Source organism: Hypoxylon trugodes (genome assembly GCF_022578975.1).
Source record: "Hypoxylon trugodes strain CBS 135444 unplaced genomic scaffold F4822scaffold_5, whole genome shotgun sequence".
In the NCBI taxonomy this organism is placed as follows: domain Eukaryota; kingdom Fungi; phylum Ascomycota; class Sordariomycetes; order Xylariales; family Hypoxylaceae; genus Hypoxylon; species Hypoxylon trugodes.
In genome coordinates, this window is record NW_026250020.1 from 3,006,612 (window position 1) to 3,021,376 (window position 14,765).

The following is a 14,765-nucleotide window of genomic DNA, read 5'->3' on the forward strand; positions in this document are numbered from 1 at the left end:
GATGGCTTACAAAGATAAAGAAGAAGCTGGATTATGTAACATTAAGAGGTATGTAATAAATGATGCTTGTTACGGTTTTCCCCGCACGAAGAAATAAATTTCCGTTTCCCAAGAACATCAAACATTCCGCTACTACTATTTTGTAGACGCATGATAGTTCCTAATTCTCGATGTGGTTTGATATTGGGGGTCATTGCTACTACTAAATTGGTGCGTCGCAACATGCCGTGATAGGTATGTAGTCCGTCATCGAAGATGTCGCTAATAATATCCCCAAGCTATTTAGCTTGAGGTACCGATCCGCTGGTCCATCTATCTGTAAGTCGGATATCGGAAACAGGGATGTTTATAGTGGCAGAGTGGACGGTAACATCCCAGTGGGATATGGGGCTACCATCCCACCGTGTTGGGAAAGGGGGGGTCAATTAGACGTCCACTACAGCTTCCGTCTCTCACATTATTATTTATATGTGGAATGAACAGGTCAAGCAATCACGAAGACACTCATTTCTCCACTCACTTTGCCTTTTGAACTAAAACTTCCTTAACTTGCCCTCTTCGACCGTACCCACAGTATCATTCACCATGGCTTTCACGAGATATAACCTCGAGACTGGATGGCTTTTCAGGCAAATCGATAACGATCCTCTGTATCCCGAAAAATGGCTGAAAGTGCCAAAAGTCCCAAGTCAGGTTCATATAGACCTGCTTGCTAACGGGAGGTAGGAAGAAATACCCTGTTCTCACCAATGAGGCATGGGTTCATCACCCCGAAATAATATGGAAGCTTACTTATCAATAGAATCCCAGATCCGTTCATCGATCTCAATGAACTAGCGGTACAATGGATTAACGAGAAAGATTGGGTGTATAGAGTTCATTTCAAGAGGCCCGTGGGCCCAAAAACCGCTAAAAAAGTCATCGGAGACTTGGTATTTGAGGGGTTGGACACATTTGCGTCCGTGTCCCTCAATGGAACCGAGATTCTGAAGTCAGATAACATGTTCTTGAGTCATCGAGTCGACGTTTCAAAGCATCTTATGGATGACAACATTCTCGAAATCAGATTTGACTCAGCTATGTTACTAGGCCGGGAGTTGGTAAAGAAACACAGCCATGAACACACATTCTATGTGCGACAAACGGAAGTCAGTCGAGTTCCTGTGAGAAAAGCTCAATACAATTGGGGTTGGGATTGGGGCCCAATTTTGATGACAGCTGGACCCTGGCGACCTATTTACCTCGACCAGTATGTTTCGAGAATCGACGATGTCTGGGTTCATTACGAGCTCAGCGAGGACCTGAAGACATGCTCGGGGCAAATCTTCGCGACTGTTGCGGGCCGGACCTCTAAGCCTATAACGCTTTCTATCTCCCTGGGAGGAAAAATTCTCTGGATGAAGGACTTACTAGTCAAAGCTAATGGTTTAGTCAAATCAGATTTCCAGATTGATAATCCGAAGCTGTGGTATCCACATGGCTATGGGCCGCAAACTCGATATAAGTTAGGGGCAACTTTACCTTCGTCGGACTATAAGTTAAAATTAATTGGTTTCCGTCGAAGTGAATTGATTCAGGAGAAGGACGAATTCGGTAAATCGTTCTATTTCCGTATTAACGGGATTGATATTTTCTCGGGGGGGTCGTGTTGGATCCCTGCCGACAGCTTCCTTTCACAGATCACCGCAGATCGATATCACGAGTGGATAGAGCTTATGGTTGAGGGGGATCAGAATATGCTCAGAATATGGGGCGGTAAGTTTCTGACATGAATAATCATTTCGCATCTCTTTGTCTAACGTCGTTATAGGTGGGATTTACGAAGATGACGCTCTTTTTGATGCTTGCGATGAATTGGGGATACTCGTCTGGCATGACTTCCAATTCGCATGCGCAAGTTACCCCACATACCCTTCCTATCTGGAATCCGTCGAGAAAGAGGCAAGGCAGAATCTACGACGGCTTAGGCATCACCCATCCATAGTAATATGGGCCGGGAATAATGAGGATTATCAAGTACAAGAGCGTTATCATCTTGACTATGACTATGAAGGCGACAAAGACCCTCAATCATGGCTGAAGTCAAGTTTCCCGGCTCGATACACATACGAATACCTGTTACCAAAGATCGTCAAAGAAGAGGACCCTTCCATGACCTATCATCCAAGTAGTCCATGGGGAGACGGGAAGCATACCACAGACAAAACAGTAGGAGATATTCACCAATGGAATAGTAAGTCATATGATTCACCTTTTTCCGCTCAGACACTAACATTTTAAAGTCTGGCATGGAAATATGAACAGATATCAAGAGACCCATCTACTATCCGGGCGATTCATCAGTGAATTTGGTATGGAGGCTTATCCGCATCTCGAAACGACCCGTGGGATGATCCGAGACCCCCACCAACAGCAGCCAGGATCAATGATGATGGATTTTCGCAACAAGGCTATCGACCACGAGCGTCGTATGATTACATACATCACGGAGAACTTCCAAGTGAAATATGATCTTCCATCTTATACGCACCTCACGCAAGTGGTTCAAGCAGAGACGATGCATTTCGCTTACAAGACATGGCGTCGGGAATGGGGAAAACCCGGGGCGCGCAAATGCGGAGGCGTGCTAGTCTGGCAATTGAATGATTGTTGGCCGACGATGAGTTGGGCTGTAGTCGACTATTATCTTGTTAAGAAACCTGCGTTCTACGCTATTGCGAACGCGTTGAAACCATTGGCTGTGGGCGTATCACGACCTTATCATGAGTGGACAACTGGACATGCTGATCCCACCGAGCTGGTCAAGGACACCAAATTTGATCTATGGATTGCCAGTAGCAGGAGAAACCCCGCCACAGTCCTTGTAACAGTGCGCTTCATTTCAATCCGGACGGGTCAGGATGTGAAAGAACCTTTGAAGTTGACAGAGACGTTGGCGGAGCCGAACAGCACAACAGAAGTAATACAAAACCTCATTGTTTCAAGGGATGACTCGCATTGCAAGGATACCACCAAACCTTTCGACCTAACGAAATACGATCCATTCGTAATACACGCGACCATCAAGGAAGGAGATCAGGTTGTCTCAACCGACAGCGCCTGGCCACAGCCTTTGAAATACTTAGATTTTTCCAATCGTGAGGTACGCTTCAAGACATTGTCTGCCAACAAAATAGCTATTTCTGTAGCTCGTCCGGTGAAGAGCTTCGTTTTTGAGGAAACTAAGAAGACGAAGTTGAGCGATAATGGCTTCGACCTTTTCCCAGGTGAGGAGAAGATCGTGGATGTTAAGGGCGTGGAATTGAAGTCTTTACGATACACGTACATTGGAGCGTCGGAGGGGTCGTTAGAAGTATCCCTATGATCTGGAGCATTGAAATGGCCGATATTGAGAATTGGACTATGGACTTAATTCTGTGATTATATTGTTACTTGTCGCGTAATGCTATTATAATTCTCATCTTTATCATATTGATAGCGCAGCGAGTATTCAGCTAAACCAATATCTAGGTAGGTACCTAGGCACCTAAAACTCATGTTTTTATAGTGACTCGGGCGCTAAGTTGCGACGAGCTCTAGGGCACACCCCGCTATAAATGTAGTGGCGAGAACGACGAAAGCTCATATTAGTGGTGTCGCTGGGCGGATTTTCAAGGCTTGAACAACTCGCTCTATTTGGCGGGGTATCCCAAAATATAACGCTTCTTGCCCTATATTTATGATCAGTCGCCAGCTCACCGTATCGACCAACAACCAACAAAACATCCGTTTTACGCTCAAATACGAACCGAATTCCAACGCTCTACCCTCAAAACCAACGGTTATATATACACCGTAGAAAGTTTTTCTCCCTCTGTAGGCTCAGTGTGCATGCTAATCTCGACTCGTACACCTTTCAAAAGACGATGGATTAGATAATACTACATTATCTAATATTTGATTATAGAATAGCAGATAACATTACTGAATCACTGCTGACACATGACATAATTATAGATGACATAACATAAATGATGACATAAGGATAATGACATAATCATGAGCTACAGCTATGATCATTTACATAAGCAGGAGGAGATTATGTAATGTAGAAAATAGGGGATGAAGGTTGAGACGTTGAAGGGTGTTATTTTAGGATTATAAATTTTAAAATTCAACACAACTAGAAACTATCTAGTCACCCCTCTATCATAAAATGCCACCGTCTAAATGCTGTTGGCCGTGAATATCTAACACACACTCTAGGCAGGATTTCCCATATGATGATGCGATGACTGGATGTGACTCTGATCGATACCCCGTTATCGCCCAGAGACGACGAGATTATATGTCCGACTGACCTGCCTAGATTCCTAAATAGTCTATACCTCGACATGATGGCATATTGGTCGAAGCGGCGACTGGGTAAGATGGTGGGGCTTAGCCCTAAGTTCCTATTTTCAGGGTAATATCCAGGTTTGGTGGCTACAATATTCATCCATGCTTTGGGCGTAGTCTTCTACTCGCTCAAGAATCCATCCACATCTTACACTCTCCTCTGAATTTTCGGAAACATGATTCCCCAGTTTAGGGGTCGCGGAAGTCTTGCAAGAGTTTCCCGATAAGGAGAACTGCACACAATCCCGCTGATTCTCGCATGCTTTGCGGCATTCTTCGAAAGAAGCAATAGGACCTTGATCATTTTCTGACAAGTTGTCCCAGTCAACGCGCTCCGGTGAGAGCTGTGGTAAAATGTAGTGCCGGAATACATCTCGGTGGCGTAGCCGAAAGGTGTTCTGTCGAAATATTCACGTTAGCGAGCGCCCTTGGATTTTTTCTGGGTAGTATTTACCTTCTGGTTCCAAGCTTCTTCAAATTTCATGAATCTCGTGTATTCCGCAGGTTGCATATGATGATAACTCGTAGCGTAGTAGCACCATGGCTTCTTATCCTGTCCACCAAACGTAGAATTGAAATCGATATCACCAGGCTGGTCGCCAGCCAGAGTCGGGAAGGACCAAAGTAACCCCATGCCAGCATCCGCCAATGCTTTTCCCAAAACACAGTCGCCTGCCCAATGCACAGCAGTAAAATCGTCGTAAAGTTTCAGGTTCGCTTGTCGTTGTGCTACTACCTTCTGCATTGCAGGATTAGAGATGGCGAATCCTCCTCCACCATAAGCGAAGACGACGTCGCCAATCTGCATCTGCATGCCCAAATAGTGCGGCTTAGAAGAATCGAATTTCGAGAGCCATTCTAATAGTGTCTGCCAGAGCATATAAGTGTCCGACTCAATGAAGATGTACCATTTCGCATCTGGTCGCTGTGCAAAAGCTTTCTCCGCTACTGGAAGAAACTTCCATTTGTCCAATTTCCAACCAGGGCTATCTCGTCCACTATTAGTGTTCTTAACAGCTGCCCATTGCGCAATCTCCTCGGCTGTAAAAGCTTCTCGACCTCCCGCTTGCAGGCGGCGGTAATATTCGAAATCGGGATGAGAAGCTATTATATCGGGATTAACTTCATCTAAGGAATTATAAACGTGGTGACCTTCAATGTCTTCTTCATAATCCGAATAGATGACATAGTGGGGAACGCAGCGCAAAGTGGTCGCAAAATGAACAGGGAGTTTTTTAGGGGCTTCGGTGGCCCCAGTTCTAAGGATCACAAAAAGATCCTCGAGCCCTGAAAGAGAATCGCATGATGGTTGAAAATTCCCCTGAAAATAATTTCCACTTATGGAACTTGACCTGCAAAATAAAAGATATAATAAGGCCAAAATGAAAACCCAGATTATCGTAAAATTTCGAGATATCGGTCGGGATAACATGGTATAAAGCTACCTAGGTAGTTGTTCTGTATAGGTAGATAAAATGAATGGAATTGCCTACAACGAGTAAGCTAAGGGACTTTAGGGAGCTTCGTTGCTCCCTTCAGCGCTAAAGCGAAACAAAAGCAAGCCCTCATTCCAGATAGACAGGTTGGATTAAGAAAGTCTAAGAAGAACTGGAATAAAGGATATCTGTTCTTGGAAATGGAAAATTAACAAAACGATCACACTAGGAAGGACTAGAAGGGCCAGAATACAAAATAAGTATAGTTGTGTCTGGATATTCCACGTAATTTCGTAGCATAAATCGTGGCTTAGTCGAAATTGTGAAGACCCAGATGATTAGCCCAACAGGAAGGACACTATTTATGTTAGTCACTACTCGATCCTTGATTTTCATCCTACGCGCCGTTGTAGACATTCCAATCAGGGTTACGCGCCCGCAAGAGAAAAAGAAACCAACAGCCCACATCACTTTTCCTAATTGCGTAATAGGTCCCTCAGGTAGATCAACAATCATTGCAAGGGATTTCTGGTTTTAGTAGGTTGTTGGTTTCAATTAAGAATAATCGTATGACATACATTTCAGTTCCGCTCGTGATTACGAAATACCACTCTAAATTGGCTGTTAACGTGTTGAATAGGTATTCCTACGAGTTTGATAAGACAAATAGTTGTAAAGTCTGAGTCTTTTCGGGCGGGCTTGGGGTACATTAAGTACCTAATATGTAGGGTACTTTCTTTTAGAGTAACAGCCCCATAGCCCCTAGCTGTTTTCAAATCCAACCCCTGAACCCAGTTCTCATTTTAAAGCATCAGGATAGGCTATCCACTTTGCATTTTACGATGAGAACATTATCAAAATATCCTCATAAATGTAGTTCTCAAGAATGGCGTCTATGGTTTTATATGTTTCAAACTCTTTAGCAACGAGTGCTCAAAAAGGTAACAATAATTAACAAAGGACCCGACAGAATGGTAACCCATGCAATCCCGTCATATATAAGCGCCAAGGGTCACCCCAACACAACCGTAGGATCAGCCTGACCCATCTTGGACCAGGGTAAAATAAACTACTCTGCTGTGACATTGCAGTAATCAGATCTACGCATCATACTATGCCCTATTCAGGAAATATCAAAAAAGAGACGCACGCCTAAATAGCCAGCGCGGCTAAGAGGCTCCCAATCAGTATGGCTTGGTTGCCCCCCACGATGTCTTCAGATGTCCCGTTTAGTTCGTATAATCATGTCTCGAAAGCTCTTTCGTTTCTCGTTGCTTTTGTCATCGAGTCTTGGGCTTTGGTAGTAATATCGTCGTTTTTTCATACTCCCAGACCTCAATACAACTAAACAAGGTATTCGTCATGTGGTTTAGACCACTCGCAGCACTCATCTGCTTGAGTTCTATCGTCTTAGGACAAGATGATCTTCCAGGACCGGGCGAACCAGCATACACCTACACCGACGGCGGATTCACCGAGCCAAGAGGGTCGCAATCCACGTATAGAATGGGAGCAACGATGAATGTTAGTTGGCATACGACATTCGAAACTTCAAATTTATGGTTAATCGTTGGTTGGGAATTTAATTCACCGATACAACTTGCGTGTAAGCTGTGGTAAAGAGAACCGTTTTAGTGGAGAGGTACTAAATCGCGACCGAACAGCAAATTTGGGGCAGAACTGGTATCAGTGGGAAGTATCAACCGATTCGACGAATTCCTCCGAGATATACGCATTCCGCGTGGTTAATGCGACGGGGACGGAGGAAGAACAACAGAGCGGCGGTTTTTTGAGCGCGGCTTTTTGGATCGATGGGTTGCAGACTACCTCTTCAGTAATATCTTCAACTGCATCCCATATATCGACGTCCGCCTCTGCCCCTATAACATCTGGTTAGTAACAGGATTTTGTTCTCTATTGTTCTCAACTGATAAGTAACATTTGATTATTAGCGACGACTGCCGCAGCAGCACTTCAAACCACCGAAAGCCCAAGCGAACCCCAGCCAGGCCTATCAGAGGGTGGTAAAATTGGTGTCGGAGTCGGAATCGGGGTCGGTGCTTTAGGTATCATCGCGCTAATTGCTGGAATTTGGTTCTACAGGAGGTCGAGGAATAGTAAAACACAGGCGGCTGACAGCATGGAGCCCTATTCCCCTCAGGCGTTCCACCCCGCACCACAGGCTTATATGGGCGCTGGCGGTACCCAACCTTATAGCGAATATTATAAGCCCGCTGGAAGAGGTGCTGAACTGGACGCAGGGCAGGGATATGGATTTACACCGGAGGCTTATTCGGACAATGCACAAAGAGCGGAACTTCAAGGATGATGGGATTAAAGGATTGCGATATTTAGGATACCCATGATTTTGGAGAATGCATAGCCTATCTTGTTTATATTTAATGGACGACATACATTCGTACAACACTTAGCCAGTGACTCTGGTGGTTACCGGTCCTTTCGGTGCCAGCGCGCCATATGCGTCGCAGTGCGAAGCCCCTTAATTCCGGCTAGGTCGCCTAATAGTGCTTATTCTCCTAAATAAACTAGGTCCCAGCCACCTAGGCGCCTATGATGGTAGGTACGCCATAACGCGCGAGCGGAATATTATAAGCATAGCACCATTCAGCCCTATAAATATAGTGACTGACAGCACACACCCTGTTGAAGCAAAGGACCTATAAGGCGCCTACAATAGCGAATCAGATTTATAAGTGTGAATACCCTACCATCTACCCGGGTAGTGAGCTACCGTAGCGTGAGGTGCTACCAATTGAGACGGTCAAGTATGTGTTGAATGATGATGAATTGTCAAGAATCTAAGGTAAAGCTATGATGTGGAGGATGAGCTACATAGTAAGGTCTGAGAGAGTTTAGTCATAGTACATCATGTGATGTGAAGCATCACATCTCCCCTTTCACAAAAGAAAAGAAAGGAGCCATCTATGCACGCTTGCCGTATCGTCCTCCACGACTCTTTGGAGGACGCTCTTGTCCACGTTTTTGCGGTTGCTTATCCTCAGATTCCTTGCTGGCAGCGATGTCAGCACCGGCCGCCTTTTGATCTTCCTCGTCGCCATACTTAGCGACGGCATCAGCGGGTGGTGCATCCGCTTTTCTCTTTGCCGGGGTCGTTGATGGCGTATCTGTCTGCTTGATTGCAATCTATGAGCTAGTAAAACGGTTGTAGAACATATAATAATTATTATTCCCTTCAGAGACCTTGAAGAGGAAGAAGAAGAAGAAGAAAATAAAAAGAAGGGGAAGGAAAGATTCGAAAAAGAAACAAGCCAGGAAAAAATACCTATAAAAAGAAATTAGGTGCTAACACAAACACGATAAAATACACGATAAAATAATAATACCAACAATAAATTATATAATCGAAATGTCTTACCATATAATTGACTGAATCTAGAAATAGAAAAATCATGAATACAGACAACAATTTAAACATCTTACAACCGTCGTTCATACTGACAGGTTGACACTACCTAGGTATATACGCTACTAATATATCCCTGGAGCCCTGGAGTACTATAGATTTGATAAGTATAGCGCGCCCCCGCTAACGGTTAGCCGTGAGTCGCAGAGCCCAAGCCCGGGCGCTTCAATGTGTGCTATTTACCTTAGGTAGTTGCATCGGATAGTTCCGAGAATATCAAAATTGACCAAAAACGGCGCTAGAGAAATTTGTTGAGATAATTACATGTATGATAGATCAAAATTGATTCTGTATATAGTGACAATATGCGAAAAATTCGCTTATGTCCAGACGCCCGTACTCTGTGTTTCCAAAGATCGCATATCGATGAAGGCAGCGTTTTTCTCAAATCCTCCACGTACGTCAGGAGCCAATCCACATGCTCGGCGCATGATTTTGGGGTTTAACGGCATTCTGATCTGGTTTAAAACTTGATCAACGTCGGAATACGTCAAAGCATCTTCGTTTGAAGAGATTTTGAATAGTTCTAGTCAATGTTAGATGTTTATCCACAGAATATGGGATAGCGCGCTCACGAAGTAAAAGCTTAGGCAACGCCCACATCCTCGAGAATTGTTCCAAGAATAAGATCAGATTGTTCTCGGCGCGCAGTAAACTATTCATGAGTGGTGAAACTATACCAGGAATGCACCGTCTGTGTAGATTCGTGATCCAGAGCGTCACGAATGCGATGAGACAGATTGCGGGGTCTACGTGGGATGAGAACTGGTTGTTCCACTGCTCAACTACTGTGACAACATCCTGACAAGCTCCGAGGATCTGTTGCCAGTTATTCAACCACTCCGTCTTGTCGGCCGCAAAATCTTGAGGTAAAAATATAATGAGGCGAGTCATGTGTAAACGGAAGAGGCTTGTAAGTCGGATGTGGTGACAAAGACTCGACTCCGCAATTAGAGCATTACGTGCTGGATTGAGGAAGTGCCGAGGTAGAGCGAGTCGCAATGAAGCAAGATTACTAGTTAAGATTTCGGCTTTGTTCTTGACTTGCTTCTTCGTGTATCTGAATCTTAAGATATTTCCGGCCTGACGAAGAACGGTGGTAGTGAGAATGTTTAGATTGAACTCCGTCTCACCAGAGCTCGACATAACCTCTTGTGTCGTTCTCCACAATTCACCAATGTCATCGGGTAAGAATAACTTCGGAAGGGGTGGTACGTGGTCATCGTCCGATGATCGCCTAACAAGCGCCGTCGTTATACTCTCTGTGTCGACTATAAAGGGTGTACCCAATGACATGTTGGAGTAGGAATCGAAGCAATAGACACACCACCATACATATCTCCAATCTTCGATCTCGTCCTCCGTCGCTACCCCGGCATCGTACGCTGAGCATAATTCGGGGTTTTCTATTTGATTAAGTCCCATCGCGTAGGCCCGGCGTGTCAATCGGCTTATTCTCATCCAAGCCGAAGGCCCAGGAAACTCATGAAAATCATAGTATGCAAGCATGCATTCCCGTTGAAAGTCGATGAGGCTGGTCTGAGAGGCCGAAAAGTCGCTTTCATACGCTGTCGTCATGAGTAACGAGTTTATGCACATGTCTACATCCTCGGACGGCCAGAAATCCATTGGCCCGAGTAGCTTGACTGTAATCGTATTTATAGCCACGACTAGATCGTAATCATATCTACCTTCGTCATATAACCTAAGAAACCGATCCTTCTGAAGTATTGGTATAGCAGTATGTATGTCGTCGAAGAAGCGTGATAATCTAATTCAAGAGTCAGGAATGAGTCAAGAAAGCTACTTTATGGGAGAATAATTGATTGCACTACTCACGTCTCTCTTTCTTGATAAGGATTTAAGTAGTAGCCCAGGAACTTAGATTGATCCACGCCAGGTAGCATCAGTGGTGTATGCAGCGACAAGCCGGTGTCCCAGCATGACATGAGTTGTTGTGTCCCAAGAGTCAAGGGAGTCTCACGCAGAGGAACCTCCTCGCGTGGTGGGCCGTTATGGCTGGATTCATGGCCCCGAACATTGACCAGATTTTCCTTAGCTGGCGCAACTGGACGGAATCTTGACCGAAGTCCACGAGGTGGGCCCGGCTTTCGCTTCTCTCTCGAATATGTACAGGGGAAACCAGATTCAGAGCAACGAGAACAATGAGGCCGTTGTTGGTCGCCTAGTGCTATTGTTAGTCGTACACTACCAATTTTCGCTCAGGTTCTTGCTTCACACTTGACTTTTCTCCTGCAATGATGCGTTAGCAATTTGCCCGTGAGAATCGTGCAACTTGAGATTGAAAACAGACCTAATGCACCTGTCGCAGACGCGACTGTTAGGAGGCATGATGATCGCGCAGGCGCGTCAATTACGCCGTGATATAACTTCAAAACGCAAAACCGGTCCCCAAACCCATATTTACAAATAATGAACCTTCATGAGTGTTCGAAGCGCGTGTTGCGATTAAGATACAGCAGCAGTTGAAAGGTGCCGAAATTCTGAGAAGCGCCACTTTGTCATTAACTGCAGACCGCCCCTCACTAAGACGTGGCTGGCTGACTACTAGGTACCAGGGATTTACGTAACTGTGGCTTGCTCACGTAATACGCCTCAGACCCATAATAGTACCCCTATTCGCCCATTCCTCCTTCCCCCCTTTTTCTCCCGTGACACCATAATGACCCGCAAAAGAGAAACGCGTCACTGCGAATGAATATCGGATGATATTGAACTTTTTAAAGTTCATCTTAAGAGATGCTCCTGCCTTCATTGATATGTAATGGCCAAGTTAGCCACATGCACACATTTTGGTAGGTTCGACTACCCATTCAGGTAGGTACGGTCTAGGAGGTGTCAGGGTCTAGAGTTTAGAAAAAAGTTCAACATTCTCATCCCTATTATACTCACACATACACTTCCCTCGCCCTAGCTGTATGTTGTACCACCACACAACGTGGACCATATGATGACAAGTTTCTCCGCGGAGGAACTGCCAATCCCCGCTCGGAAGAATTACCCAGGTAGAAGACAAGTGTGCGGCTGGTATACCAATGAGATTTGTTGGGACCACCGTCACTGCCGAGTGGGATACACGTACGTTGGACCTGTTTGCGAAGCAAACAAACAGTTTATAAGTACCATTTTATTTCCACCGTTGCTACTTTCTTTCCTCGATTTCGTACTCAAACTTCCTCACAAAAGCCGACGATGGAAAAGACCGATGTTATCATCGTTGGCGCTGGCCCAGCTGGCCTTTCGTTGGGGCTTTCTCTAGCTAGATTTAATATTCATGTAGGTCCCTTCCAAAGGATTAGATATCGGGGATTGCTCACAATTGATAGTCTGTCATTCTTGAGAAGGACCTAGAAATCACACAGGACCCAAGAGGCGTATATCTCACTAATGATGCGATTCGCATACTTTGGGACCTCGGTCTCGGTGATTCTATGCAGGAGATTGGTCACGGTACGAATCTAATGGTATGAACTTATATCCAATAGAATGATAACTGACAAGAAAACTGAAGAGCTATCTACCGTAAATTTCCATACGACTTCATTCGTGAACGAACCTTTCCATAAAATAGATATCGGTTATGATGGATTTTGGCAAGTACTTCCTAATGCGATACTTCATATCCAGCCACGACTAGGTAAGAACCACGATTATCCTACTCTTCTAGGTAACTTCCCTCTAATACGAAGAAGAAAGCGCGTTGCGTCGGAAAGTGATTGAGTCTCCATTTTGCGACTTACGATGTGGGTGTATCGTCGTGGGCAAGCAACAGAGCGGAGACTACCCAGTCGTCGAATACCAAGATGAAAGAGGGGCCACACGAACCATCATTGGGTCATTCCTCATTGGCGCTGATGGAAAGAAAGGTGTAGTACGAAAGAACTTCCTCGAGGAATCCGCCGGTATCAAGCAAATAGATAGTACCTATCGCTATGATGGGACGTGGATTGCCGCGAATTTCAAACTCACCCCACCAACACCCCAAACGCACCCCGAGTTCCCTTTATGGAAACTCGGATTTACTCCCGAGGCTGTTTACGATTTATTCTGGCCCAAAGGTTGGCATTTTTGCAGCCCACCTGGAAAAGCGACAGCTTCCGGGAGATTCGGTCCCCACGACGCGCGAATGTGGCGCCACGAGCTTGAACAGGGCGACTGGAACGATTCTATGGACGCGGAAGCCCTCTTGTGGGAGCATATAACACCTATGATTACGCGCAGAAGGGATAGCTCAGGCGAGCCATTCCCTTTTGGCGAGGTTACCTACCCTCGCGATTGCATTCGCATTCTTCGATGTCGCCCCTATCGGTTTACCCATAAAGTTGTTAATAAATGGTATGATGGCCGCACCATTCTCATCGGCGATGCCGCACACGTTTTCCCACCATTCGGCGGGCAGGGAATTGCATGTGGTTTTCGCGACGCACACCAGCTTGCTTGGCGTATCTCTCTGCTCCAACGCATGCCCGGAAGTGACGATCATCTCCGCGAACGTCTCCTTGGGGGTTGGGCACGAGAGCGCCACCATGGTATTAAAGATGCCGCGACGTTCACAAGTATGAATGGACGACTATGTAATCAAGGCGATGACTGGTTTTTCTGGCTGTTTCGCATGTTCATGCGATTACTCAAGTATCTATCTTTTATCCCTGGCATGCCTAATCCGGTCGTTCCTTTTGAGGTGAAGGGTTTCCGATCTGTTAAAGATGGCTTCTTTCTACCAGATTTTAATGGCGGGGGGCGCCTCGCTCAGGTATACTTTGAGTCGAAGAACCAAAGCCCAATATTGTCGGACGAGTTGATAAAACGCACAAGGTCAGCCTTGACGTTACTTGTCCTAGCGAGGGACGACCGTAAGAAATTAGTCGCAGAGGCACAAGTAGCTCTCAGAGCAGTTGGCCTAGACCAATCGATCCTATCAGATGATTCTATTCGGGTCCTTACCCTCAACGACCCACCTGAAGCTAACGATAACGAGGATGATGTGTATTTCCCCGCGTCGACTAAGAGTCTCACCGACTTAGGGGTTGCTATCAAACCAGGGTATTGTGGGTCCAACTACTTCCGACGATTTGAGCCTACTACGACTTTCGTTCTTGTACGATCTGACTTCTACACGTTCGCTCTCGCCGATGATACTGAAGGGCTAGTTAAATGCCTCGAGGAACTGAAAATCCAACTCTAGTGATATTCTCGGAATGTTTCGCATAGGGAGTTAAGGTTCATGTCGATAATCGGGATCCGTATGCATAGCTTTTGATAGAATGTCTTTCGGAATAATACACGTCACTCGCAATTTAGAATTATATACTCGTCCAAGATCATGTAAAGCCCTTGCATTTAGCTCATCTATGCCCTTGCTAATGTCCGTATCCCTGCGTAAGATGATACTATCCATATCTTTCTATATGTGGAGCCCTGGGACGGATCTCCCGGGCGGCACAGCACTTCCGACGATCTAAATTTATAAATAAGAGGGAATTTGC

General features: G+C 45.4%; 6 protein-coding genes across 6 annotated transcripts; 3 read left to right on the forward strand and 3 right to left on the reverse strand.

The window, feature by feature from the left end:
* The first annotated feature begins 116 nt into the window (after positions 1 to 116).
* F4822DRAFT_404890 (glycoside hydrolase family 2 protein) lies at positions 117 to 3,644 on the forward strand. Its single transcript, XM_051458246.1, has 4 exons — positions 117 to 722; positions 803 to 1,755; positions 1,811 to 2,233; positions 2,283 to 3,644. Exons 1-4 carry the CDS (start codon positions 586 to 588, stop codon positions 3,362 to 3,364), a joined length of 2,595 nt encoding a protein of 864 aa, XP_051314853.1. The 5' UTR covers positions 117 to 585; the 3' UTR covers positions 3,365 to 3,644.
* A 428-nt stretch (positions 3,645 to 4,072) lies between these two features.
* Positions 4,073 to 6,458, reverse strand: F4822DRAFT_404893 (glycosyltransferase family 31 protein). Its single transcript, XM_051458247.1, has 2 exons — positions 4,832 to 6,458; positions 4,073 to 4,775 (listed from the first exon to the last, which is right to left on the reverse strand). The coding sequence occupies exons 1-2, from the start codon at positions 5,807 to 5,809 to the stop codon at positions 4,440 to 4,442; spliced, it is 1,314 nt and encodes a 437-aa protein (XP_051314854.1). The 5' UTR covers positions 5,810 to 6,458; the 3' UTR covers positions 4,073 to 4,439.
* On the reverse strand, positions 5,663 to 6,458 carry F4822DRAFT_404894 (uncharacterized protein). Its single transcript, XM_051458248.1, has one exon. The coding sequence runs from the start codon at positions 6,327 to 6,329 to the stop codon at positions 6,039 to 6,041; it is 291 nt and encodes a 96-aa protein (XP_051314855.1). The 5' UTR covers positions 6,330 to 6,458; the 3' UTR covers positions 5,663 to 6,038.
* A 284-nt stretch (positions 6,459 to 6,742) lies between these two features.
* F4822DRAFT_404895 (uncharacterized protein) lies at positions 6,743 to 8,392 on the forward strand. Its single transcript, XM_051458249.1, has 3 exons — positions 6,743 to 7,419; positions 7,478 to 7,705; positions 7,766 to 8,392. The coding sequence occupies exons 1-3, from the start codon at positions 7,176 to 7,178 to the stop codon at positions 8,140 to 8,142; spliced, it is 849 nt and encodes a 282-aa protein (XP_051314856.1). The 5' UTR covers positions 6,743 to 7,175; the 3' UTR covers positions 8,143 to 8,392.
* A 787-nt stretch (positions 8,393 to 9,179) lies between these two features.
* On the reverse strand, positions 9,180 to 11,914 carry F4822DRAFT_404901 (uncharacterized protein). Its single transcript, XM_051458250.1, has 4 exons — positions 11,573 to 11,914; positions 11,098 to 11,511; positions 9,834 to 11,029; positions 9,180 to 9,784 (listed from the first exon to the last, which is right to left on the reverse strand). Exons 2-4 carry the CDS (start codon positions 11,205 to 11,207, stop codon positions 9,579 to 9,581), a joined length of 1,512 nt encoding a protein of 503 aa, XP_051314857.1. The 5' UTR covers positions 11,208 to 11,511; positions 11,573 to 11,914; the 3' UTR covers positions 9,180 to 9,578.
* A 33-nt stretch (positions 11,915 to 11,947) lies between these two features.
* F4822DRAFT_404902 (monooxygenase-like protein) lies at positions 11,948 to 14,572 on the forward strand. The gene is made up of 4 exons (XM_051458251.1): positions 11,948 to 12,555; positions 12,606 to 12,729; positions 12,791 to 12,916; positions 12,972 to 14,572. Exons 1-4 carry the CDS (start codon positions 12,472 to 12,474, stop codon positions 14,462 to 14,464), a joined length of 1,827 nt encoding a protein of 608 aa, XP_051314858.1. The 5' UTR covers positions 11,948 to 12,471; the 3' UTR covers positions 14,465 to 14,572.
* The last annotated feature ends 193 nt before the right edge of the window (positions 14,573 to 14,765 follow it).

Excerpts from the sequence above, each read along its gene's own strand:
- F4822DRAFT_404890 (XM_051458246.1), top strand. The coding sequence starts at position 586 with ATGGCTTTCACGAGATATAACCTCGAGACTGGATGGCTTTTCAGGCAA. Across the intron at positions 723-802 it reads GACCTGCTTGCTAACGGGAG|AATCCCAGATCCGTTCATCG; the intron begins GTAGGAAGAAAT and ends ACTTATCAATAG. Across the intron at positions 2,234-2,282 it reads AGATATTCACCAATGGAATA|TCTGGCATGGAAATATGAAC; the intron begins GTAAGTCATATG and ends AACATTTTAAAG.
- F4822DRAFT_404893 (XM_051458247.1), bottom strand. The coding sequence starts at position 5,809 with ATGTTATCCCGACCGATATCTCGAAATTTTACGATAATCTGGGTTTTC. Across the intron at positions 4,776-4,831 it reads AAGAAGCTTGGAACCAGAAG|AACACCTTTCGGCTACGCCA; the intron begins GTAAATACTACC and ends ATATTTCGACAG.
- F4822DRAFT_404894 (XM_051458248.1), bottom strand. The coding sequence starts at position 6,329 with ATGATTGTTGATCTACCTGAGGGACCTATTACGCAATTAGGAAAAGTG.
- F4822DRAFT_404895 (XM_051458249.1), top strand. The coding sequence starts at position 7,176 with ATGTGGTTTAGACCACTCGCAGCACTCATCTGCTTGAGTTCTATCGTC. Across the intron at positions 7,420-7,477 it reads TTCACCGATACAACTTGCGT|CAAATTTGGGGCAGAACTGG; the intron begins GTAAGCTGTGGT and ends GCGACCGAACAG. Across the intron at positions 7,706-7,765 it reads CTCTGCCCCTATAACATCTG|CGACGACTGCCGCAGCAGCA; the intron begins GTTAGTAACAGG and ends TTTGATTATTAG.
- F4822DRAFT_404901 (XM_051458250.1), bottom strand. The coding sequence starts at position 11,207 with ATGTCATGCTGGGACACCGGCTTGTCGCTGCATACACCACTGATGCTA. Across the intron at positions 11,030-11,097 it reads CCTTATCAAGAAAGAGAGAC|ATTATCACGCTTCTTCGACG; the intron begins GTGAGTAGTGCA and ends CTCTTGAATTAG. Across the intron at positions 9,785-9,833 it reads GTTGCCTAAGCTTTTACTTC|AACTATTCAAAATCTCTTCA; the intron begins GTGAGCGCGCTA and ends AACATTGACTAG.
- F4822DRAFT_404902 (XM_051458251.1), top strand. The coding sequence starts at position 12,472 with ATGGAAAAGACCGATGTTATCATCGTTGGCGCTGGCCCAGCTGGCCTT. Across the intron at positions 12,556-12,605 it reads TAGCTAGATTTAATATTCAT|TCTGTCATTCTTGAGAAGGA; the intron begins GTAGGTCCCTTC and ends CACAATTGATAG. Across the intron at positions 12,730-12,790 it reads TATGCAGGAGATTGGTCACG|AGCTATCTACCGTAAATTTC; the intron begins GTACGAATCTAA and ends AGAAAACTGAAG.